The following is a 27,698-nucleotide window of genomic DNA, read 5'->3' on the forward strand; positions in this document are numbered from 1 at the left end:
CAGCTGAGGTTAAATGTATTTTGGAGATATCTGGTTATAAACTAACCTGAACCGCCAGATAGTTTGATACAGAGAACCATGTGAGAAGCCGTCATTGGAAAGAGTTGGGAAAAGGGCAGGAACTTCAGAAAAAATACTTGGCAAGTGATTGGATGATCGATCTGTCAATGGATGCAAGTCGGGAGAAGAGAGAAAATGTATATTCCGTCAATAAAAGCCTTCAGTGCCATTCTTTGCTCTTCATTCAATGAAGAAATACTGTCCAGTTCTGATACAACTGATGTTATGGCAGTATCTACGCTTACCTCTTGGGTTGCCACCATTGTTGTTTTGAAGGAACAGTCTCCTCTCTGTGTCGCCTCACACACACTTAAGCCCCGCTGTAGCTGCCAATAGCTCCCCACAGGAAGCTCTGTGCTCTGGCTTTACCACTACCTATTTAAAAAGATCATTTTGGGTAAAAAAAACAACTAAGTTTGTTACGTAAATGTTTACGCAGACTACGTTATCAAAAAATAACTCTGACTTTTGTTTTTTTAACTGTTGGGACACAAACACCGGTCACCTGGGTGAAAGTCCAGTGTTTGTCACATCCACCCTGACCTGCACCTGTTGAACCTGGGAATGCGTGTGTCCACCGCTCCGAATTGACTTTCCATTGGCATTGTTGCTCTGGTGCTGGCACATCATTTCAACACATTCTGGACCACCAGCACCACGTGACTGGAGGCTTGCCTCTTCCAGGCCTGTGCCACCCAAATATTTGCATGGCCCATGAATCTGACAACACTGAGAGGTTTTTTTTACTGAAAACAGCTGGCTGCTGCTGCTTGAGATGACGCGGGTGAGAGCAGTGAGATTGAACAGAACACTAAAGCATGTGGGCTACTAAAAACAACGAGCTGAAAGATGTTCAAACCCTCCATAGTACTAATAAAAGCAGAGCTAGCATGGGTAGAAGTCATAATGAGCTGAAGCATCATGTTTTAATAAAGCTGTGGTAGCCAATGTAAAAGAAGACAGAGGCAGCATGTCTGGCTTTAAAAAGCTATGTGTGCTTTATTATTTACATTTGAACTGACCTGAATATATAATAAGGAAAATATTAAGCTCAAAATAAAATAACACAAGTGCCAGCTGCAGTGTTTTTAAACAGTGCATCCTATTGAAGGCATATTCACGATAGTGCCGTTTTACATGTTCAATACAATCCATTTTCAGTACAGAATATTTGTACACATTCTACATGCTGCAGTTTACAAAATGTTCTATGAAAATCACACCTGCCCCTGCAACCTGCAAAAATACAAGTTCATTCTCAATCGATACATCCACCGACTACCCTGTACAAATGAAAACAAATTGTATTTATTCATGAATGATTACAGACATAGGTTCGACAAAGTGATGACACTTCAGTCTCTTTTCATGACGGATTTAGAGTAAGAGACGGAGGTATCCAATGGTGGTTGGCTCCTCATCCGCTCATCAGACAGGTGAGGCAGCAGAACTGACGGTAAAGCTTCTTCTCACAGAGACGGTTGGACTTGACCATCTCACAGAACACCTCGTCAGCTGACCGACAGACCGGAGAAGAGAATCAGCGTAACGAAACACAAACTGTTAACTGTGTGCTCCCTGTTCCAAGTGTCTACTTGATTTTAACAATTGGACTAAACTGCTTTCATCAAAGGTAGACACTCATCAAATAATATGCGCTGCCTGTTTAACCTCATACATATCGTCTTAGATGTTCTGACTGAATATCATGAACTAGAAACCAACGTTGAAATCCCGGTTGGTGCTCACTGAGACTGTTGATAATGTGTAATGGCGTGTAACGAGTGGCAAGATGTGATTCAGCCAACCAAAACGGGGACCCACGCGTAAAAGTATTGCTCTATAAAGCTGCTAGTGGTCAAAAACTCCACAGGGTATTTTGGTGTTCAAATCAGATGCAACACAGAAGGTTAGTTGTTACATTTGTCCAAACATCAAATAAATTATAGGGGAAGTTCTCTAGTAAAAATAAAAACAGAAACGAACTGTACATCTAGTCCGAGGGGGAAAGAGCAGCTTTCATCCTGGAGATTCTCCAGTGTTGCCAGTAGAGGTGCACAATGAACCTGATGTGGGTTAGAATATCACACTCACCATTACTACAGGAGGCATTCACAATACAAGTCCTGCCGACCAGACTGTAACCCTCTTTGCATTTGGTGCAAGTTGTTCCGGGGCCACTGCAGCTCAGACAGTTCTCCTCACACCTTGGGGGACAAAGCGAGATGAAAACCAGTAGAACGGAGCTGAAATCATCAAAACCTGGACAAACATTTGTTCCTTTCCTATTATATACAGAGAGTTGCTTGGGAGTACTCAATCAGTAAGCCTTTTTTTTCTCTAACATTTTAAAACTAGAAAGGTGAACTCAGAAGTGTGGAGATATCCGTTATATATATGTTATATATATATTACTATATCCAAAAAGTAATAATATCCAAAAAGTAATAATAAAAGAGAGCCGCAGAGCAGGGGCCAGGAGGCATGGGCAGCAGTGTGCGTAGTGGTAGTTCTGTTAGCTGTTAGCCAAACTCACCGTCAAAAACAATTACAGTGTGCAAAAGTGTTTCTGCCCCACGTTGTCTCTGGGTGCGGCTGGGGTTTGCAGATGAACTCAGCTATGTTATCATTTGGCCGGGGTGCCGATTAGGAGTGGAGAGTGAGGAATAACCAGGAAGTCAATGGCAGTATAGAACAGGCCATAAAAGGTGTTATGAGAAAGTGTGAGTCACTACAACCACAAGAGGTCAATGAGCATGCAGCCATAACTGGCCGCCCAAAAATATGTGTTTGCTGCAGTAGAATGCGAGATTAGCCTTGGACAAAAACAGATGTGCACACTAACTCAGTGACGGACGCACACAGGCACACACAATGATCCAGAGATGAACCAGTGAATCACTCACCTGTGACACATCTTATGAGGGACTCCGGCTGCCTCTGCAGCGTAATAGCCAGGAGTACAGATCTGCACACACCTCCACTCCTGCTGCAGGTAGTCCTCAGCACATTGGATACACTCCTCCTTACCGGGCCCTGGGGAAAACTGATATTAAACGCCTGGCAAGATGAAAAAATGATCAGGAGCAAACAACGCTTTTGGAAAGACGTGATCAAAATATATATTCACACCTACACCTGAATCTCTACCTGCTGCTGCTGTGAAGACACTGAAGACACTGTATACCTGCCAAAGACACTACTGACCTGTACAAGTCCTACATGATGAATGGCATGGGCTGCAGGTCATCTCCTCCACATGGAAAAAGGTCCCATTGGTGCATTCAGGAACACAAGTCATCCCCGCCAGACTATAAACAAAAAATCAACTTCATTACAACAATTTGTTTCAAACCAAAGTTCAAATAAAACATACATGCTAATCTCACTGTACTTCACATACCGGTAGCCTTCGCTGCAGGCAGTGCATCTGTCTGCATACCTCAGGCATCTCATACAGGTGTCGTGACACTTCAGACACTGTCTCTGATCTGGCATACACAACATGCATATGCATCAATATACGGGTGCAAACAACAATAATTAAGAGAACAAAATGGATTAAGTGCACTGCTCATTGTTTACAGTCCGAGAGGCAAGGCTGGAGCTGCAGTTGAGAGACAACGTGTACAACCAAGATTACAAGCTAAATTTAATTCTAATAAAAATCTAAATCATTGTCAGACAATAGCTGAAAGTGGTTTATTGTGTTATGCTTTCTGCTTCTTCCTAATAGTGAGATCCTGTGGTGTCTCACCACGAGTCAGACAGATAACAGTTACTGAGCCAGCAGTTAGGTATTGAGTTTTACCATAAAGTCAAAGAAGCTGATCCACAACGGGAAAAACCCCCACAACACGGGCATTAGACCATTTACGCCCAGGCCACCAGGAAACGTTATGATTTGTCCATCATCATCATTCAAATACCCAGGGGTGCATGTGGACATTGCACTGTCCTGGCACTACCATGTGGACTTCATCTGCAAAAAGGTACAACAGATGATTTACTTTTTAAGGAGACTAAGGTCATCTGGAGTCAGAAAGGAAGTCCTCAAACTATTCATCTGCTCCACCACACAAAGCGTCCTGCAGCGCGGAGGCTCAGTCTGGATCAGTGGCCTCTCAGTCCTACTGAAAACCAGGATACTATGGCTCCAAGGTTCACTCTGTCATAAACGTAGCATACCCTCAGACTGGCTGACAAAATCGCGTGTGTGTGTCTTTGTGTGTGTGTCTTTGTGTGTGTGTGTGTGTGTACATGACAAGGGACAAGTGTATTTTTCTCAGATGCTGCGTACATTGTATCATGTCTTTTTGATGATCGCTGGAGGGGGACCTTCATGATGTTTTGTTATTCTTTTGATTGTTTGGAGCATGTGATGCAAGACAAATGTCTGTGTGAATGTTATTTCATTGTATATAAGCTGAATAATATTCCCTATAACTCACGGACTGTTATAGGCTATTTGTGTTGTAATTACCTTGAACTTAGAGGGGTTTGTCTTTGTTGCATCTTCCCTTAGTACTCCCCATCATGCCCACATAGTGATTTTAAACAAGTAAGTCTTTGGCCATCAGTCCGTCATCACCAATTTACAACTGTTGCAACTAGCTTGCTAATATGGATAATGAACAAAAACACGAGTGTGACAGTTTTAGATTTTTTTTGGCAGGGGAGATGCTGTGTTATAATATCCAAACATTTGAACTACATAGAGCCCAACCTTTATAACTCAACAACAACACACACCCCCAACACATCCATTGGTTAATGCGCAAGAAAACAGAAGAATCAGAATCAAAAAACACAAAAATAAAGGTCCATTAAGAAAAAATGTTGACAACCTCTGATATACATGGCTGTTACATATCGGATATTTAATAAAAGACCAACTGAATTCGGTCCACACTATGGATGTGTTGACTTACGCTCATCAGCAAAGTAACCAGGGTAACAGGTACTGATGCAGCTGGAGTTGAGTGTGTTGAGGTAAAGGCCTTTTCGACAGGAGAGACAGTCGCTGGCTGATTGGCCAACACATCCCTCACAGCCTTTATAGCAGCGTCTACAGCGTCGAGACGCTATGTCTCCATAGTGTGCAAGTGGACAGTGGCTCACACAGGTTCTACACACAAAGGTAAGACGGTGCAAAGACAGTTAGTTTACAGCAGAAATATGGACTAGCTTGTATGGGTGGATCTGACAAACGTCTTGGAACCAACCTTTACAGAATATTGGCGACGTTCCTAAAGCAACCTCTTTTGGTTATAAAAGTCCTGCAGTTCTTTTATGGCAACATGGCGTTACAAAGGGAACTTTTGGGACATACAAAAACATATGGTTCTCTTTAGATCATATGAGAACAATCTCTTTAGGACTTTTTAAGACGAAAAAGTTCCCTTCATAACTGTTGCACAACTGTAACAGTATACAAATAACACTACTGCTCTTTAATACAAAACATATCTAGAAATGTGAGCGATTTACACAACCACAGGGTGGCCTCAGCTGCTTCTGTAGTGTGAAGTTGGTCTGTTTGAGTGGAGCACAAGGCAGACAGGTGTTCCCAATATGACATGAGGGGGACGTTCCATTTGGGCTATTTTGTGGTCACATTGCAACATTAAAAAGAGGTCATTTGGGACGTTACGTTAGCATTCCCATATGGTTCCCTGTTGGTCATATGACAACTTTTTGTAGAGAACTTAATTGCATTGATGAGAACTTGATGGAAGGACTTAAAAGTAACATTCTAGTTTGGTCCCCTAAAGGTTCCTGTAATGGTACTAAATGTTCTTAAAGTTGTAATGTAATGGAAGGACCTGCATGACACCAAAATAGAACATTGTAGGTTGTTCCCTGAAAGGTTCCTGTAATGTCACTAAAGATTCTGCAAACTTCCCTAGAGGGAACATCCTATTCTAATGGTCCCCTAAACATTCCCAGGTCTAATGTTCCCTTAAAAGTCTTCCAAATAATGGAATGACTCAACCAACACATTGAAGGGGACCTACTGCATTTCATTTCCAGCTCCATATTTAAATTCCGTCACACCCCTATAGTAGCGTGAATCCGTAGTATTTATCTTAAACTGGCTCTTTATGCAGGCCCTCAGTTCATCCTCTGTCAGAAACAAGTCATTGTAGCTAATTGACCAAAGTTCCAGGGGCTAGTTCCACCAACAGGGCTCACGCCTGGTTTTAAACATGTCGGTTGTAACTTAGCGTTCTAAGCCCGACCTAATATCCAGAGCACCTTCAAAGCTGAAGCCTCTTCTCGCTAATCTTCTCTCTGCATCTAAATGATCTGTGCGGAATGTGGTGAAGTTGTTAACTTGCATGGCAGCTGGATTCTCGCGATGAGACGAGATTGTGGGATCACATATCACACAAAAATCCATCTTGTCAGGCTTCAATGCCTGCCATGTAATGCGTTCAAGTCCGGTAAACCAGAGCACGGACCAAACGGCATCCTGTGAGGAGCTACTGGCAGCCAGGGGCGGGGCTTAGGTGTGCGTGAGCCCACACAGAGAGGCGGCTGGTTCAAAATCAAAAAGGCAGCTCCCATTAGAGGGTTGCAATGGCATCAGTTATATCAGAACTGGAGAGTATTTCTTTATTGAAGAGCAAAAAACGGCACTGAAGGTTTTTCTCGACGGAAGAGATGCTTTTGCTCTTCGGTAAGAGTTTGAATGTCAGAAAGCTCATCCAATCACCTGCCACATATGTGATTTAAATGTGCCCTTTTTTAGTGATGGCTTCCTACATGGTTCTGGGTAACAAGAATACAAGAAGTCAAACATTCCAGTAATAAAGCGCTACTTACAGTTTGCTGTTAGAATGAGCTTAGCCAAAAATACATAGTTAGTCAACATACTAGGCTGTATTGACGAAAGAGTCCTCTGCGAAATGGCATGAACAAACCAAACGTTTGCATATGGCTGTCGTTGAACAAAGGAACTGAATGAATCCCTTCCTGTCTGGTGCTTTCTGCTTAAGGAAAGGCAAACAAAATCAATTGTCCTTCACAAAGGAAATCTTCCTGGGAGACTTTCCAGACAGAGTGAGCTGCCAATTGAGCATCCATGGGTTGAGTTCGTCCATGTACTTTGTGGGCCTGCTTTGCCTGGAGCAGACGACCATATACAGAAATCTGGCACTAACTAATGTCAGCTTGTAGCCAAAGTAAAAGAAAAATCCTTGAAAACACAGCGGTGTTCACAAGGGTCATGTTTGTGATACTTTTACATACGTTTACCTCATTATTTGACACTTTGGCCACGTTTAATATAAACACCCAACATATACAAAAATAAGGAAATGCATGAGAGGTATCCCTTAAAGTTGTGGTCTATAGAATCTTAACAATCAGCTGAAAGAAGCTAAAACACTCTGTAGAGCTGAGGGGAACTGCAGAGTTGTGACAATTCTTAAGAGTTTGCCAATATGAGTGACCATTTTCACATTACACACAGTCATGTGATCCATTGTTAATAAAACTATACTGCTTCTAAGTTTAAGTTTAGGGCTTTCCACTTCCTTCGGTCAACTCTTACCTGCCACTTTTCAAGCTGCCTGAGCTGAAGTGGACACAGTTGAGGCAGTGTTCAGTATCTGGTCCGTCACAGCCCTGGTCTCCACACTCACTGTGGCATGGTCCTTGAGGAGCACCACATTGATAAAGATCAACAACAACCACCATCATCATCATCACCAGTGCAAACAGCTAATAACTCTCTTTCCGAAACGTGCTCTATTCATTATACTATCACTATTTCTAGACTCGATGAGCTCTCACCATTGTACTCTTCTTCCTCCTTCAGCTCTGGCTCCTCCAGGATCTCCGCTGGGGCTGGGATCTCCAACATCCTTGAACGGGAGTGCTGAGCACCGTGGGGCTGGTAAGGGTTCTGAGATGTGCCATAAAGGATCAGTGTCCATTCTTTTAGGTTGCCTGTGAAGTGTAACAATAATAATAAAGCTTTTTTTTTAAGGACATCAGCTTCAATTGTGGTTCAACTAAATGTATGCCTTAGTGTGTACATTTGCTGTTGGACCTTACCCAGCACCTCAGGGTTGCGTAGCTTTGATGGTGAGTCAACAATCTCCAGAGTCCATATGCCCTCTGCCCTCTCGCCCCAGAAATGAACCGTCATGAACTCCCAGTTCCTGAAGCCCTCGTTGGAACTGTCAAACAACCTGTAAACATAGTAGTGAGGTGAAATGAAATGTGAGAAAGGTGAAGTTAAGAAGCTTCCAACTCTGCTCAGTTTAGATTCAGATTAACTATAAAATGTCATCTGCATGTTTTGTTTTGGCAGGATCACAACTGCTGCGACGCCAAATTGGGCCAGACTGTAAAGTGGGGTGGCCAAAGGCCCCTTTCCAGGGACGTGCAATCAGGGGAGGCAGGTCCTGTCATCATGAAGAGTAAAAAACAAATAATGATAAAATAAACATTAATATTTCTCTACTGATCTGTGCTATAAATGTAGTTTCTGTATGATTCCAATCATTTCAATCATTTGTATAATCAGAACCTCTGAATGATGTCATGTCCTGTTCAAACAGAGGAGACAGTGAGGTGAGACAGTGACCAGCTGTTCCTCTCCTCACTGTGAATCCTCACTAACTGTTGAGTCTTTTTCTGTCTCATTGTTTGTCACCACTGTAATATCTGTAGACTCTTTTATTATATGTCCTTTATTTACATAGAATAATGTATTTCACGTCTGTGTAGAACATGTTTAGTGTTTCTGATCTGACATTAAACCTCAGTGAAGAAGCACAGAGAGGCAAACAATACCTCTGACTCACTGAAGGGGGCGAGAGAGAGCCCACGGGTCGGTTTATGTTGTTCTGTCGTTGCTCTTCTTCTACACTTCTCTTCTTCTTCACTTTTCTTCTTCTACACTTCTCTTCTTCTACACTTCTCTTCTTCTACGCTTCTCTTCTTCTTCTACACTTCGCTTTGACCACAAAAAATGTAAGATTCTATATCAAAGCTTAAAAATGTCTCAGAAACAGTGGAATGTGACCAAATCAACATCAGTTCAACATCGGACAGGTATAGTAACCTTTTATGTGTTTGTTGTTCTCTTTATTCATCCTGGATGTTACACAGATTCAGTGGCGGGTCGTGCATTTTATACCTGGACCTTCACTGCTGTCCTGCAGCTGAAACACAGCTCCAGTTAGTATTTGTTTTGTGTAAAAATGAAGCTCAGCACCTATAAATACACTAGCTGCAGAGTGCAAATATATGAATACGTCGAGAGTGCGCCTCCTCTCTGCTCTGACTGCAGCTGCATGTGGCTCTTCCGCCCCTCTGTTGCGGCTCCCTGAGGCTACATCCGCACTAACGGAAACGATCGCCTCCGTCCACACGGCGTTTCAGCATCGTTTTCGAAATGATCTCCGTTCAGACTAAAACAACTGGAAAAAAATATCACGTGACTATTCACGTACACTGGACATTCGGGTGAGTGCCGGTGTAAACAGGAAGTCCGCTCCGTAGGGCCGGTAACGCCGCTGGACACGCCGCCAAAATAAAACATGTTTTAATAGTTTGTCAACTAAAATGTGCGTCACATCCTACTACGTCGCTGTCAAGCTAATAGGCTCGTTCGAGATGAACTGCGCCTCGTCTGGAAAGCAGACGAGAGCAGGCGGAAAAGAAGGGGGCGGTGACAAAAAACTGCGTTCAAGTCGGACCGTTTTCAGCCGCCTGCTTCTTCTTCTTCTTTTGTTTTTTTAATGGCGGTTGGCAAACAGCTTTCGGGTGCATTACCTCCACCACTGATCTGGAGTGTGGATTAAGGACTCTAATACGACAACTGAACGAAAATAAATACATATACATATATACACACATACATATACCTATATGTGTGTAAATAAATAAAGATATGTATATACAAATATATATATATATATATATATTTGTATATATATATTTGTGTATATATATATATATATATATATATATATATATATATATATATATATATATATATATATATATACAAATACAAAAGTAATTTATTTTTTTCTCAAATTCTATTCATTAGTCTGGTTGACTCTAAATATTCCAGAAAAAGTTTCCAACATTTGTCACTAAAGCTTTTCTTAAATACATTAATGATGTTCTCCTCTCCACTCTCTCTAAGACCTTTTTTCAAAACTTCTCTCTCTGACTCGTACAGTTATACTATATAATATATGTTATATATATTATATACATTACCTCTGACATGACAATAAAACATGGTCCACAGTTTCTTCTTCTTCACAAAATTCACATTTTCCATTATTATGCTTTCCAATAACATAGAGGGAACTGTTAAGACCAGCATGGCCATTCCTTAATCTAGTCATAATCGTCTCCTCTTTCCTAGTTCGTCCACTAGATCCTGCACTCTTAACCAATGGTTTATTTTAACAGATATCTTCCTTTACTCCCTTTATTCCATTAGTTCTGACGTATCTTCTTGATTTGTCCCTTAATCACCACTTTAGCTTCTGACTTACTTATATTTACATGAACATTATGTCTTCCACTCTTCAAAGCCCTTTTTGCTGCTTTATCTACCTTCTCCTTCCAACATGGACCCACACTAAACTAACACACTCCCTCATTTGATGGATTCTGAATAGTGATTGTAATATTTCAAACAGTAAATCCTCTCTGCTTCTGGAGGAGCAACATGTCAAACTCGTTAGCGCTGCACATGAGTCTGATGCAATTACTACTCTCTCTAGCCTGACTTCTCTACCCACTGTAATGCAACAACTATGTCCATCATCTCACATGTAAACACAGATCGCTGAGTCTTTTCCTACACTGCAAATGGAATTCTGGGATTCCTGCTGCTGCTGCTGTTCTACCAGTTCTAGGGTCTTTAGATCCATCTGTATAAATCTGTATTTAATTGTGGTAACTGATGTATGACTTGAAGATCTTACAGTTTCCCCCACATTCATCTCTCATCAGTTCAAGGAGGCCGAGATCAATTTCAGGCTGTGGCAGTAACCAAGGAGGAACAACTGGCAGAACCACAGCTGGAGAATAACTCCTATCATCCAGTAAAGCTAACTCACTAGCCTTCTTCTTCACAACCCAACCAAACTTGTTTGTTGGCCTGTTTTCATGCTCCCAGCATGGCTCAATAGTACTTATTGTTGGATGGTTGTTGTCCTTGTAAACTGACCCAATATGTCATCATGATCTGGATTCTTCTCAACTCCAATGGCATTTCCCCCAATTCTACCTGCAATGCCGGCACAGATGTGGTTTTAAAGACTCCACTACATATTCTTCATGCTTGCATTACATCCAGTTTTCAAACAAGGTTTTAGACGCCAACACAGCCGTAGTCTCAAACTGATCTCAGGCGACTGTGGCTAAGTGGAGAGCAGGGCCGTTCTTCAGTCAAAGGATCGGTGGTTTGATCCCCGGCTCTGGTCGCATGTTGAGCAAGACACTTAACCCCAAAATTGCTCCCGTAGCTTCTATGCTGTAGAAATGTGCTGAGTCACATTGGATAAAAGCGTCTGCTAAAGACTGTAATGTAATGATCTTATCAGACCCATATATATACAGTATATATATATATATATATATATATATATATATATATATAGCTTTCAAAACAGACCTGTCAGCTCCTCATTACATTTGAAACCTTTTTACATTTATTTACCATTTTATTCCAGGGGAGCCGAGCATCAAACCATATTCCTAAACATGTGTACGAGTCTATCCTTTTCATCTCCTTAACATATACAATTATAAAGTGAACCAGAACTCCAGTTTTAGGCAAATTATAAAACTAAAAACAATATAATAATCAAGGAATGTAATTTAATACAATTTGTATTATTTCATAAAAAGGATGTCATTGTGGTGAAACATGGTTTTCATGATTCAATAACTGCTCCCTCTATGGTTAAAGAGTTCTTTAGAATTCTGTTAAGAATCATTTTCATTATTCTTCTTCTAGGTTGGTTCCAAAAATACCCCATTAGTTGAGGAGGTGGTTCCTCTGGACAGAGCTCTGACTTCAGAAGTCATTTCAGGCTCTCAAGAGGACAAGAGGAGGAATCTGATCTACAGCGTTTCAAGGCTGAATATAATCACTGATATTTGTCAGTTTGAGTCTCTTCTTTGCTAACTAGGACCTTATGACTACAATGGGACCACACTACATGAACAGACAGCAAACCACACCACCTGTCTGTGACAGTGTTCAGTGTCTGTGGACTCTATCTCACCTGGAGTCATGTAGGGGTGAGCAGACAGATTCAACATTTCAACACATCTCCATCCCTTCTGTTCCCTGGTCACTACACATGTGTCTCATCACATGTTGTGGCCTACAGGGGAAGCACGTCACATGTCCCAGTTACACTTTCAAACAGCTGGATTTCCAAATACAGTCTGTGCTGTCGATGGATGTCACATTCCCATTGTTAGACCACAATGCAACAGTCCCACAGCCTATTATACTAGGAAACAATTCTACCATCATTGTTAATGGATGGACACATTCAGTGCTCTGACTGAACAAATGCTGACATCAAGTTGGATGTAGGCTTTCTCAATAAATATATTGATTTACAGATGCTAAATAAATAACCTCATATTATTATTATTATTATTATTATCAGCCACATCATTGCACAAAATGAGACTATTGGCCAACAATCTAGCGTTAAGTATTACAATTAATTACACAAAATTAGGATTTTCTACAAAACGTGTTGTTTGTTGTCAAATCTAAGAGCCAATCAGCTCTTTGATCCGAAGACAGCCAGACGTTTCCCATCATGCCCTGGGGTCATGCAGTCGGTGGAGAGCAACTCTGCAGCGCCTGGCTCTGAAACCTGCGGCCGCCTCGCTCACGTGAGGTTAACGTTGCCCACGTGTTCATGACGTCAGAGCAAGTCGGACGCAAATCTACCCGGCATGCATTGTGCGCCGATCGCCGGTGATCGATTCTGCGCACGCCTGGCTTATGTCGAACGAACCTAATTATGATTTACAGACCTCCGCCCTCGGTAAACTATTGTAAGCTATTATGTTGAGCACCAACAGGAAGCAGTGTTCCTGTGTATGTGTTTGGTGCTTTTATTGTGGAGGATGAGACGGAAGGAGAAAAAGGGGTTCCGGTGAAGTGTGGGAGAAGTGAATAAAATTGCTGCCGTCTTCAGATTACGGAGCCCCGTGTTTATTATTTTATCATTATCATAAAGTATTGGCGCAACATAAACCCTTGGTAAACTATCAATGGATCAATCCCAAAAAATAAAAGTCACGGAGGAAAATAGAGAGTTTAATTCTGCATGGACGTGTTAATGAGCTTTCACTGCTCACCTGTATGCTTGATATGTGTGAACAATGTAATGTAGAAAGACTTCCAGAAGAAGCTCACAGATGAACAGCATCACTGGAGATGAACGAGAACGAGCGATTTATCAACCGCTGCAGCAAACTCCTCTTCATCAGAGTGTGATGTTGTTAGAACAGGTGGAATAGCAATAAAATGTCTTGTTCTATATTTTCATAATACAACAAACTATAGTTTTTGTATACATAATATAACTATATATACAACTTTATAAGCTGTGATATCAAATAGCTTTTGCGGCTCCAGACGAAATTGATTTGGTGGAAAATAACAAAATGACTCTTTAGACAGTAAAGGTTGCCGACCCCTGATTTTGGTGAATACAGAATATATTATTGATATTTGGAACATACCTCATCATGGCCTGCATGCATAAAGTATACCACACTCAGTTTAGCAGAGATTGGGGAGGGCTGATAAATTCCACTTATGTCTTGCCAACAACAATGTTCCAGTTATTTAGGGGAATCCACAGACCTCACTGTGAACTGTTTCCAATAGGAACAGATTCAAGTGGGGAATTTGGTAGAACTGACAATTTAATAATGTTGATATTGGGCCTGCAGCATGCATTGGTGTGTACAGTGTAGCTCTCACCTCTTGGCCAGCAGCTGTGATCTCGTCCCAGACGGAGAGACGAGGTTGATCTCCATGTCTCCTCGCCATGGGTGGGCGATCAGGACCTTGACCACCACATGCTCCAGGTAATCGACATGCTGGTCAGGTTGTTCTGAACACCCAGAGCTGGTAATGTTGCTGTTCAGACTTTGGCCAGCATGGATGTACCTGCATAAGCATTGCGCAATTACAAAGTTGTTAGAATAGATTGTCCCCCACTGATCTGGAACGTTCTGTCTGTGAAGTCTGCAACAGACTCTGAAAAAACTACAACAACAATAGCGAAAAGCTTTGAGAAGAAAGTAATAATAGTAAGCTATCCGCCTTCATCATCCACAAAGAGAATAAAGCAAACACTCTTCACACCTTCAAATTCTGTCATTTTAGGGTATTTTCTGCACCGTCATAGTGTTGGTAACTGGTCAGTGCGTGTTATTGAAGGCTGTTCGTCTTCACAGCTCTAACTCTAACTCTAGAGATTGAATGTATGTGACTGCACTGTGTTAATATAACTAACGCATTTATGTAATCAGACAGAGAACAAACAATTAATTTCAGTGAAACTTTAGAAAAGGAAAAGGGAGATGATGGTTTTATTAAGAACATCAGACATTAAGTGGATATTATCACACACTGTGGGAGGAGATAGGGTCACATATATGTAAGTGTGAGAGAGGGATGCATTTACACATTTTCAACATCTGGCAAGAATGAGTCTCAAACAATCACATCTGAATCTGCCTTGAATGCTTCTTAGATGCATTCACACTTTTCAGAGACCACATAGCGATTTAAGACGCATAAAGTGACTCAGTGTAAATGGGGTGTAGCGGTTGTTTGATTGTTCTCAAGCTAAACCTGAAGCCAGAAGCCACTTTCATTTCTGCAGAAAGCTCACGGTTTAGCAACATACTTATGCCTACAGTTTATCTCACCTGGTGCGTCGCACAGGCATCTGACTGCAGGTGTGCTGAGGAGGAACAGTCCTCCACTTCGTAGCCTCCAGCACCATGGCCTCTGCATCCACCAGGCCAAAGCCGTAGAGGTGGCTGACTGTGAGAAAAGACACGGACTGATTACAAGACAAAGACAAAGTAAAGACAGATAAAACTGTGACTTTCTTTAATTATCTAAAGCTTCAGTTTTGTATTTTCAGTATAAAACAGTAAATGTATTAGAAGTAGGATGCAGTGTGCCTCTGAGTCCCGCAGCATTGCTCTTCCAGTCATCAGCTTTCAGGTGAACTGGTCTTGATGTCCTCACCAAAAGATGTTGCACATCCCTCCATGTCAGCAAAAGGCTGGAGGAACCAAAGACACTGTTCATCTCATTTGGCCAAACAGAGCGACTTATGAACTATATCTTTGTTAGTTTGATGAGCCTTTGATTGTTATGAGTCAGTAAAATGTCTTTAGTTCAACCAGGTTTGCAGAAATGATTGTGTTCCATTGGTCAACTTTACAGGACATTCACACATGTAGATACAAAGAGGAAGAGGCAACACAGCCTTCATTGGTAACTGAAGCTAAAGTAATTATTATATTATAATTTCCTATTGTTAACAAATCCCATGAAAAGACCCGAACCAACAATGTTCCTACAAACAAGGTTTGTGTGTGTATTGAAAGCCTGATATATCGTATTCCTCTGTGCTAGAGCTGCTTGTAGCTGTTTGATGATATTACTCAGCATTTTATAACTTAATCTGTATTTGGCAGGCATGCTTAAAAGAGTTTCTTATTATGACATATGAGTTTACAGTTAATTACAATTCCTCCTCGGCATTGTGCAGGTTGGTTTATGCTGTTTTGCTGGTAACACTCGTTGTCTTCCTGCTTCTTCAAAGTACAATACGTTTGTATGCCCTCTAGCGTTTTGAAGAATACTGCAATAAAGCACGTTTGTTGAGCATGGCAGTGACAGTAATTTAAGAAATGTCTATTTGCATGCTTGTAGCTTGTGCACCACTACGGAGGCTCGCTCTGTGGCACCATGCGCACAAATAACAAGGCTTAAAGGAGAGAGAGCGGCTCAACTAAATTGAACTTTGACTCTAGATAGTTAACTGGAGTCACAATTCTTGCTGTAGGTGAATTTCATCACACGCATGGGTAGTGGAAAATATAACGGCGGCATCACTGTCCCTTGAGAGCATTGTGAACATTCACACTTACTGTTCTTAAGGGTTGTTTAAAGATAAAAAAAAACAGCTTTGGAATTTCAGAGAGGAATTTGGTAAACATCCTGACAACAAAAAACATGGAACAAATTCAGAGAAATTATATTTTTGGCTGTATAACTATGCAGTATCTTGACAACAGATCATCTAAACATGAAAGACTGAGAGAACTCGACTGACTTGGCCTCCAGAGCGAGGGCTATGATTCCAGCCACAATGGGGGCAGAGACGGACGTGCCGGTGTGACTATCGGTGCAGAGGTGCCGGAGGTCGGTGGTTACCTGCAAGGGATCACAAACACAGTATAGTTCCCGTTAGGTTATGGCATCGTTAAAGAGAGACTTCACATCATTTGGAAATGAGAAACACAAAGCAGTTGTCCTACTCTGACACGATTGCCAAAACCCTGCCTGTGCCTTGTTTGTTCCTGTTGACCGGGTGATAAACCCTCCCGTGTCAGTAGCCCTGACCCTCTATCCACTAAGTCATGCAAGTCATTTGTATCCGTCTTTGCTTACAAACTTATTAGACAAATTAGACAAGCTGTCAGTTCCTCAATATCAGAGAGAGGGTCTGTATTGTCCCTTAATCCACTTACATAAAACAAGTTCAATTAGCATGACACAATATGGTACTATCAGCTATAAAACCTGAGAAGAAATTGTGCAACATCTGAAATCCAGTGATAATCCAGTACTGGGTTCCTTTACTTAAGGCCTCGCGTGTAGGATCTGACGGCATCGAGCGTGAGTTCGCAGACTGCAACCGACTGAAACTTGAAAACACAAATGGGGCCTTATGAAATCCGTTTTTATTTTTTCCCAGATTCAGTGTTTTCCTTTTTCTTAAGTTTGTGTTTTAAGATTTAAACACATTTCATCACATCACAAAAAAGTGTCTTATCATGTGGTGGATGCATTTCAACAATTGGTAAGAAAATATTCAAAATGTTATGAATATCTATACATTTGATGTAAAATAACACTATTTTCTTAATGAAAGACAGTGATTTAATGAAGTTGTAAAAATACATTATATCTTTTTGTAAAATAAATTGCTCTAAATTTAGCTGTTAGTGTCAAATTCCTCCGTTTTTTGGGTGACTAACAGGTGAACCCTCCCTTGTACTTTCATTGGCTGTAGTTCCCTGACGAGTCAGATATTTGGTGATGTGTCGGCAAGCTTTTCAGTTTGCATCTTTGAACGATGCGCACCGAGCTAATGACCATTTGCCTCTGATTGAGGGCTTTTGTTGGGAAGACGAGAGGAAAATCGACAAGGGCCTCTTCGACATAACTGTGAGTGTGTGTGTGTGTGTGTGTGTGTGTGTGTGTGTGTGAGAATGTGTGTGTGTGTGTGTGTGAGTGTGTGTGTGAGAGTGAGACTTCTTTTCTATCTACTTTCCACATGATGTGAGAGACAAACCGCAGTCAAAGCAAACACAACCTCTGCTGATCTTTGGTCTTCTCCCACACAAAAACACACACGGTCGGTGCTACCAATAGAACTTGGTCAACTTACCGAGTTATGGCTAGAAATACGTGATTTTGTGATACATTTTTTATTTGCGTACACTATTTGTGTAGAATGGTGTTTGGAGTGTGTAAGAATGTCTTAGATTGTTTGTTTTACCCAGATTTTGAATTTCTTTTTGGAATTTTTTATTTTTTTTTCATATTCATAAATACAGTGCCCTCCAGAATTATTGGCACCCTTTAGTAAAAATCAGCAAAACGAGATGCAAAAAAATGTCTTTATTGTTTATCCTCATGATCTTTCATTCAAAATATTCACAAAAATCTATCCTTTAACTGAAGTAACATCATTGAAAGAAACATTACATTTTTATCATGAAACAAATATTTTTCTCAAAAATATATGTGCCACAATTATTGGCACCCCTTCATTTAATATTTTGTGCAGCCTCCCTTTACCAAGATAACAGCTCTGAGTCTTCTCCTGTAATGCTGATGAGATTGGTGAACACATGGCTCTGGATCTGAGACATTCCTCCAGAATCTCTCCAGATCAGTCAGATTCAGAGGTCGACGCTTGTGGACTCTCTTCTTCAGCTCATCCCACAGATCTTCTCTGGGGTTTAGGTCGGGGGACTGTGATGGCAAAACCTTTATTCTGTGGTCGGTGAACCATTTTTGAGTATATTTTGAGGTGTGCTTTGGATCATTGTCCTGCTGGAAGGTCCAACCACGGCTCATTTTTAGCTTCCTGGCAGAGGCTGTTAGGTTTTCATTTAATATCTGCTGGTGTTTGATGGAGTCCATGATACCATGTATCCTAACAAGATGTCAAGGGCCTTTGGAAGAAAAACAGCCCCACAACATCAAAGATCCACCACCATTCTTCACAGTGGGTATGAGCTGCTTCTCTGTATGGCTATCTTTCTGTCTACGCCAAACCCACCTTTGATGTTTGTTGCCAAAAAGCTCTATTTTGGTCTCATCTGACCGTATAACCCGGTCCCATTGAAAGTCCAGTAACGTTTGGTAAACTGTAGGCGCTTTAGCTTGTTGTTGATTGACAGCAGAGGCTTTTTTCAGGCAACCCTCCCAAACAACTTGTGGTGATGTAGGTAGCGTCTGATGGTAGTTTTGGAGACTTTCTGACCCCAAGACTAACCTCTGCAATTCTCCAGCTGTGATCCTTGGAGATTCTTTTACCAGTCGACTCGTCCTCCTCACGGTACGTGGGGTCAATGTACACATACGTCCTCTTCCAGGCTGATTCTTAACATCTCCTGTCGCTTTAAACTTCTTAATTATTGCCCTGATAGTGGAAATGGGTATTTTCAACTGTTTAGAGATTTTCTTATATCCATTTTCTGATTTGTGCAGCTCAACAACGTTTCGTCGCACATTGTCACTGTGTTCTCGGGTTTTTCCCATTGTGATGAATGACCAAGGGAATTTGGCCTGTATCATCTCATATTCATACCCCAGTGAAACAGGAAGTCATGGTTGACCACTTAAGAGTTCCTAATCAAACAGGTGAACTTACAAATGTAAAATATGACTGGAATTATACTTCAGTTAGATTTTAATCATGATATTTTCTAGGGGTGCCAATAATTATGGCACACATGTTTTGGAGAAAAATATTTATTTAATGTCAACATTTTTTTTTTTCTTTCAATAATTTTACTTCAATGAAAAGGTAAGATTTTTGTGAATATTTTGAGTGAAAGACCAAGAGGATAAACAGCAAAGACATTTTTACACAGCCTGTTTTGCTCATATCTACTAAGGGTGCCAATGATTCTGGAGGGCACTGTACATGCATAAATGGACTTTTTTGGACGTTAAATGCTACAGCGGACCCGAATTTGGGTCCGTCGGGCTTAACAGGTTTTAAATGCTAACGAAAAACGTTTTAGTTTTTATGATAAGGTGCTCCAATTTTACTAGCATGTATTGTATTAGCTTAATTAATTGTTTTCAACGTGTGACATAATACCCCCTGGTAAAATAGTCAAAGTGGATGTGGCAAAAGAATTCACACATCCAGTACAATGAGCAACATGAGCTTTTCCTTGGAAGGATTTCTATGGGAAACTGATAAATGTAGATTCAGTAATCACACTCCTTTTAGCTCTGTGTTGGTCACCACCAAACTCCTAAGAAAATGATCTTCAGCTGCTAAACGCTCCAGTATGTTCACAGTCAGTGTTCAGAGCTGAGTCCTAGGACCGGCAGAGCAGCGAGGCCAATGACTGTAAAGAAAAAGCCAATCTTCTCGCTGATGGTCTCGTTTACTTACGTACTGTAGGTCATGTGGAAGACATCGGTATTAAGTTGAGCCAGTCATTCAACAGTCCCATCACACTGGGGTAACTAGTTTGTTTTGAATTGTCATCAAAATTACACACATTCTATCTAACTGTCTGAGCTACAGTTACAGTTAAATGTAAGCAGTACTCACAACATTCCTGTCGTTGAACTCTCCACTGCTGTATGTTGTGGCGATGATGGAGCTGCAGGCCTCAAGGTACCAGGGCTTGTTTCCGCTCTCTGTGGTGCTGGAGATGGAGATTGTGTAGATACTGCTGGTGTAACCGTCACATGAACAGTGATCTCCCTGTCGACCCCCGTTACCCGACGCCCAGACAAAAATGGACCCCAAGCCTTTGCGTCCCTGTGTGACGCAAAGTGTGATTTTATTCAAACATCCATCATGCATAAGACTGCTCAGAAAAGTTCTGTTTTTTCTTTACAACTGATCAAACCTTCTTGATGCCTTGCTCAAAAGCCTGCTTAGTTAGCGGTCCAGGGCCATCCACTGTCTTGCCATCATCTTTTGGTCCCCAGCTGGCACTGTAGATGTCAATGTAGTCAGGTCGGATTCCCAGGGACTTGGCCTCTACCAAATCAGTCACATCACCATCCAGCATCCGAATCCCTGTGTCCAAGGTAACATCGAACCCAATACATCAAACTCGTTTCAAATGGAATGAATGTAAGGCACCCAGTCTTCCTTGCATCTTCATCAGAGTATACAGTGAATGGGTGTATAAATAAACAGCTAAAAGCAGCATCTACACAAAATAACAATTATATTTTTCAGCTTAGAGCAAAAGAATTACACTTTTTACTCTGCTGTCTTTGTCTGATACTTTATCTGATGGCTGAAGGTTATGCTTGATTTTTCACACAAGTCATATGTTGAACTCATAAAATATATTTTGCAGTAGTTATAACTATTCAAAGGTACAAATAACTTATAGTTACTACCAACTGGTTCAGCTCACCCGTGAAATGCTGTTTAAAGGTTTACCTCTGCAGGGACCTGAGGTCTGATTCTTGATCGTGAAACACCATTAAGTATAGATTGTATCTTTTTATGTTTTGTTTTAGTAAGCATTGAAAAAAGACTATATGATAAAGAAGTTACAGTCCAACATGCATGCAATACCACAACGACCGGATTTTGACCTGATTAATAGTAAGATCAACAAATTTATTAGGATTCAGTGTTTGTTAACCGTGAATGTTTGTACTAAACTTAGATTTTGAGATATTTCTATATATTATGGTGTTAAATTAAAAGTCAGGGGATCAACAGAGTCATTTGGATCCATCCTATATGAACCATGAATATCTGCACCACGTTTAATGGAAACTCATTGAATTGTTGCTGATATATTTATGTCTCGAACATAGTGATGGTTCAACAACCCACACTACTAGTCTGATGTGAGTGTTTAGTAAAGGACAGAGAACTCTACCTCCAATATGAGCATTATAGGCAATCCCAACGGTACAATGGGAGTTATTGGCCACTGCGGCAACTTCACCTGCACACCGAGTTCCATGTCTACATGTAAACGGAGAACAAACACAGAAATTACAGCCTGACACATAGCTGTGATCTGGTTCAAAGACATGTTCAAAGGCAGAAAGAAATGTGAGCATTAGTAAAAGGCACATCTGAAATAAAATAACCTGGCAGTGTAAATACTAATGAGAAGGCTTATTTTATATACGACACCAAAATGCATTTCATATATCATTGAAATGAGAGACGTCATTATGTCCATACAGTGTGATCGCAGGTGAGCCATTCACCAATATCGCAGCTCGGTCAGCGCTCCTCAGCATCTGACACTGATGCGTAGAGTCACTGTTAAACTAACTCCAATGGAAACACACCTGCATCCTTACTACGCGCCCAGAGGTACCCATGTAATATAGAGATATAAATCAATAGCGAGTCGCTAATCATGTGACCAGTTTGACACGTGATTCGTTAGTCAGTCAATTTAGCGTTTTCCTTAACCTGACAAAGTGTTATTTTTGCACAACATCCTTTCACGACGGATGTCTATTTAGCGTACATTGACAGGCCGTTCCTGACACTTCCAAAACCAACGCTAGAGGGTTGGACGATCCAACACGCACCTCAGTACTAGTATGAATAAGGGACATAGATGAGGGAACTGCAGAATGGATTTAAGTTGAATGTGACACGATAAAGACATTGGTGGTATTTGTTCTTACATGTTTTCATTGCGGGAGTCATAACGTGGCGTCGGGTCATGGTCATTCCCATTGACATCATAACTTGCTAGATGGTCCTAGAGAAACGATAAAGGACAACAGAAGAAATAGCAACATATTGGTGAGGCTGAGACAGAGAAAGCAGCTCAGTTACAGAAGCTTCTATCTTAGTTCTTGTAGTGATGAACTGCAGCCAAACATGTTACTAACCTAGGGCAACAGCCAAAGATGTTAAAAGCAATAATTAAATTCATTAAGACATATTTTCAGTTTGAACTGTATCCATATTCGGAGCTGGTTGGATGGATGGCACATACATAGTTCTGAGCCAGATCTGGGTGGTTTCTCTCAATGCCGTCATCCAGTATGGTGACAACCACATTCTTGCCGGTGTAGCCTCTCTGCCAGGCAGCCAGAATGTTCATCTCTGAGTGACAAGGGCTGTTCTTATCATTGCAATGCTGAAAAGAAACATGGTAGACAAGCACCAAACTTCTTATCTTTTCATGTCAAAATGGAAATGGCAGTATGAATGATTCAGTGTTCTGTACTTACAATGTACCACATGTTGGACCATTTAGGGTCATTGAAATGAATGAAGCTGGGGTCACTTTGGGCATGTCTTTTTACTCTGTGTTTTACTACCTGCTGCTGAGCCCAGTCCACCTAAAGATGTAAATGGAATGAACACTATAAATCAGTTTCAATTAAAGAAAAGTCAGGCTGTCAACACCAATAAAATTATATTGAAATATATTTTTCTGTATAATTAAAGTCAAAACTTGGATTTCAAAAAACAGCAGCCCGTTGCACCAGTTATACGCAAGTTCTCTTAGTGTACAAAGTCACTTAAACCATTTGTTGAAACTAATTAGTTAGATGCTCAAGCTGAGTCGATGTTGGGAGGCACTACAGAGACGTAAGGTTCATCTTAGCTACTCTGGTGTTAATAAGTCCACACTAACCAAAAGAGTGTAGAAGAAAAAGATGTTTTCACTTCCTTTGTGCAAAAACAAGTCTATAGCGAAGAGACCATTGAATGAAAATCGCTTGTTGTAACGTTAATCACCAAACAACAAAAAGGTACTTCGACTTGGACAAAGCATAGAGTGCTGCAGAAATAAGTATTAATACCTGGAGATAAGTTAGCATTTTTGGCACTTCCGGTTCCTCCATCTAGAAGTCAATCTGTTTTGAATGGGTTTTTGGTTAGATGATTAAATAAGGTCTGTGATTAACACAAGCTTAAGAGACTTTTTAAGCTTTTACGTGTCTTAAAAAAGGCAGCTGCCAACAAATGGCTGAATTAGATATCAAAACAACTTCATCATGCTGACTAAGACCTTTACAGCCTCGTTGTGTTTACTCACACTCATAAAGCTGTGGTGTTTGGTTAGAGACTAAAGTTAGCTTTTTACTTCTGCCCATTGCATTCACGCTTCAAAAATCATAAGTGGTGTTCACTTGTGAAGCTACTCTTGTAAAAGGTGTAGGTATAATAATCATAATAATAAATAATAATAATTTTCTTCAATAACCTTTTTGTCGAGGGAACCAGTGCGATTAAATATTCTGCCGTGCGACATCTACACCTATGTTTTTCCTACTGTCATATGTCAAAAAAAATTCTATGGAAAAAGACAATATGGTATCAAAACATTACTTTCAACAAAATTGTATTGTGGTACCTGTGTACCTATTGACCGTTTTTTTTTTACCATTTGCTGTTTTGTCTATTAAATTCCGGTTGCTATTGCTGGCTACGTGTTATGGTAAATACAATCATAAGTATCCGATGGGATTGGTTCCCAATACAATTCTCAAAGTTGGCATCACACCTTCACATTCATGAGGTCATATGATATGACACCATGTTGACATATAGCGCTGGTGGTCTAGAAAGGCGCATAATTCATTTCTAAATGCTCATTGTTACCGCAATCTTATTTTCTCTCCCACATTTTATTCAGTACTTTGGTCATTTATATATTTCCATAAAATAATTTTTACTTTTTTTTCCATCTCACAGTTGCAAATATCCTGCTAATTGTTGATTGGATGAAGTGTCCACAGTGAGCTCACTGCTGTCTTCATGCTCTAATGACGGCTTTAGTTGTAAATATGGGGCGTGTCTTTCACTTTTAAAAATTAGCACAATTGGAGTCGGGTGAATCTGTCTTGCACTTTTCTTTTTTTTTCATGCACCTGAAAATCAGCCCTGCAGAAGCGAATCTGTTTCCTCTTATGAACGCATTGGGATTTCAATGTTGGTTATAACTGCACAAATAAATGTGTAATTTTCTTATAATTTAAGTGGAAAAGAAAAGGTGGGTCAACATTTTGAAATCATGAGAGGTGTGCAGCATTTTCACACCACTGTATAAACCAATTGAATGGAAAAAATACAGAAATATGTGAACCGCTGCCAGTATTCTAAACTATGTCCAGGATTGGCAGGTCAGCTCAGAAGATGTTCGACAAGAGGAAAGATGTGTTAATGTGATCATCTCCTCTGTGGAACATTTTGATTCCACTTGAAAGAAACTGATACGAGTCTCACCTCAGGGTCCATATGGATGAAGCTGTGGGGCCCCTTGAAAGAGTATGCAGCTCTGCGAACCACTCTGCTGTGGTGGAAATGGTAATAGTCCTCCAGACTTCCTATCTGACCAAACACATCCAGCAGCAACATCAAGACAATGACAACAACCACACTGGAATGTAAGCTATAAAAAGATGGCTAAGTATTTTAAGCTGATGTTATCCAAATGGCTTTTACACTGATCTGGTCTGGCTTTTCCTTCATTCAAAACACATGTGGGCCATCTGTTTATGATTCAGTAAATATGCATGTTCTCTCTTGAATTTACACCAACAATGTGAGCATGATTTTCAGCACATGCTGGCTCACTGCAGCCACTGCTGTCTTCATCCTCTCCCTACCTCCTCGACCACACGTCTTGAGTTGTTCTCTTCTACACACCGTAGGCCCATCCAGTACCACTTTCTAATACGGCAGGCTTCATTAACGGTTAACACGATGAGTTACTGCTACGTGGTGCAGTTTTATTAATTGTTAATAAATAATTTACAGGACACAAATCCAAAGTGAAGAAGAAGCTCCTAAAATGTTGCAATGTTTCACGATCATTATCGGGTAATCATCTATGTGAACTAAAAGCAGGTTTATACACAAACAAAACATTACTTGTCTAAGCAACTAACTCCTGTGTGCCGAGCGTGTCGGAGAAGGACGGTGGCCGACGCCAAAGTGAGAATGGGCCTCTCCAGAGCCGGTGTTTGGGTTGTCCATTCTAGGCTACTGCAAACACACCGTGAAGAGGACCTGCTTCATATGTAGATATAATACACTTATTCTAAGAAAAACACGTCATTTTGTATCATGTGATATCTTAACTTTAGCTGCATGTACATTGTTATCAGTTATAAGCCATTAATAAGAACATTTTTGGGGTTTCCGTGATTGTAAAACAACCATTCCTGGCGGTTGTTTATGGGTTTCACACTTTTAATCAGCCACCGAGTTTAGAGAAATGGATTTTAACAAGTTAATACAATGGATTTTGGTCCAGGTTTTTCCAGATGCCAAGTGGACGCATCACCTAATGGATACATCAAGTGTCTGGTTGGAGTAGGAGAAACACCAGCAAGAAGAATTTTTCTCACTCTGGCAACCAAGAAGTTATTGTTGTTAATGGCTTATTACTGATCTATTTAGAATTTGAAAATAAGTTAATAACTATGAATAACAAATTATAAAACGCATTAGAAAGTGGCAGCAATTTGGTAATCTTCGTTGTATATGTTTCAATATCTTAGCAGTCAATCAGTTATCTCAGACAAGAACATGTACAGTTTGGAAAGTTACTGCACAGAACATTCATTACAACCTTTACCTCAAGAGTAACCTCACAGATCTTTGGTTTTAAATTAATTTAAATCCATGTAATGTCAACTATGTGGGTGGAACGTCGTGAATTCTCAAATCTTTACCAACATCCACATAATATTTATATTATGGCTTTCAAATTGGCGTTCACAACTGCTTCAAACAGTTGAGAGATCAGAAGTGAACTTCATGCCAAAGACACAAGGATTCCATAGCAGTGATAGCAAATAAACAGGGTCAACCTACCTGTCCGAAGTTTATATATCCATATTTTGCTGCGATTCTCTCAGCTTGTTGCTGACCACCTGTGATCCGCACCGCCCAGTGGTTCGTGAAAACGTTACCGACTGATAGACTCGTTTCAACTGCTAATACAATGAACAGCAAGAATGAAGTCATTGTGACTTCAAAGTGGAAAAAAGCAAGTCGGTTGAAGAGATGAGTGTCGGATCTTTGTTTTAGTGAGCGCCGTAGCTGTTCGGTAAAGTCAATCCTGAAGACGTCCCGGTGGAACTCACGGTCCGGTTGAAAACCTCGGAGGGGCCGTTGCGATACTAACGCACGGCAGCAGCCAATGACACAGAGATCACCGCGAGACCCGGTGAGCATTAAATCAGAGCCCGAACCGGATGCTGCTGCTTTGACCGAACGTGATTTTACCGCAGGTGCGATTACGTTCACTCTCTACTCTGTACAACAACCGCACAGATGAACGCAGGAGCCTGTATGAAAACACCACGAAGTAAGCTTCTTAAGTCATACACGAAAAAATTACTTATGAAATATTCGTCATACGTTTTTAATAAATGACATCAACAGTTAAATAAACTAAACACAAAAAGAAAAGTTGTGATTGTGAAACAGTTGTGAATTTACAAACTCTTGCTGATACACACACATGTTAAAGTGAGATTTAAAGTGCCCCCCCCCCTTCTTTCAGCAGATGAATGTGAAAACGAAAACGACAAAGACACGATGTCTGTGCACATGAAGCTCTAGCAACAATAAGAAAGACACATTTTTGATTGGAGGGGGGGACATGTGAATAAATATTACATTTTTAGAGTGTAAATCCACAGAAAAACTATCCAGCATGAATGAACCTGAACATTGAACCTAACCTACATTTAAAATGATATCTGTAAAGATCAATTTACTAGTTATACAAAAGAAGTTTGTCAACTGCTCAGCTGAAGGCAGGTGAGGGAGGACCATTCATTTTCTTATAAACACATTTGTCAGTCCATTGACTGGCAAAAAAGGACCATTGACATAATATTAAAGGTATCTTTTATATGTCTGAGCTGTAAATATGTTTCAAAATATATAATAACAATACCTGCTGCATATTTGTAACTAGCCCAACAGGTTTTTGTTTTTTAGCAAGATACAGATATCCCTAAACAGACAGAAATATTTGAGGATTACTTGATTAATCAAGGTAATAGACTTTTGATCCGCAGTACTGATAATGTGTGCCTCATAGGCGGCACTAAAATGTAATGCAAA

General features: G+C 40.6%; 1 protein-coding gene across 1 annotated transcript; it reads right to left on the bottom strand.

Annotated features, from left to right (window-relative positions):
* Positions 1–1,041: 1,041 nt before the first annotated feature.
* pcsk6 (proprotein convertase subtilisin/kexin type 6) lies at positions 1,042–26,588 on the bottom strand. Its single transcript, XM_068732007.1, has 21 exons — positions 26,436–26,588; positions 24,840–24,944; positions 22,835–22,945; positions 22,597–22,740; positions 22,280–22,356; positions 21,508–21,596; positions 20,509–20,681; positions 20,205–20,417; positions 16,449–16,549; positions 15,286–15,389; positions 15,025–15,142; positions 14,069–14,257; positions 8,125–8,261; positions 7,861–8,016; positions 7,619–7,721; positions 4,992–5,188; positions 3,464–3,551; positions 3,268–3,371; positions 2,967–3,096; positions 2,155–2,267; positions 1,042–1,575 (listed from the first exon to the last, which is right to left on the bottom strand). Exons 1-21 carry the CDS (start codon positions 26,586–26,588, stop codon positions 1,478–1,480), a joined length of 2,703 nt encoding a protein of 900 aa, XP_068588108.1. The 3' UTR covers positions 1,042–1,477.
* Positions 26,589–27,698: the final 1,110 nt, after the last annotated feature.

This window comes from Cebidichthys violaceus, unplaced genomic scaffold (genome assembly GCF_023349555.1).
Source record: "Cebidichthys violaceus isolate CVI_PGR_0920_01 unplaced genomic scaffold, fCebVio1.0.p SCAF_105, whole genome shotgun sequence".
Taxonomy (NCBI): Eukaryota; Metazoa; Chordata; class Actinopteri; order Perciformes; family Stichaeidae; genus Cebidichthys; species Cebidichthys violaceus.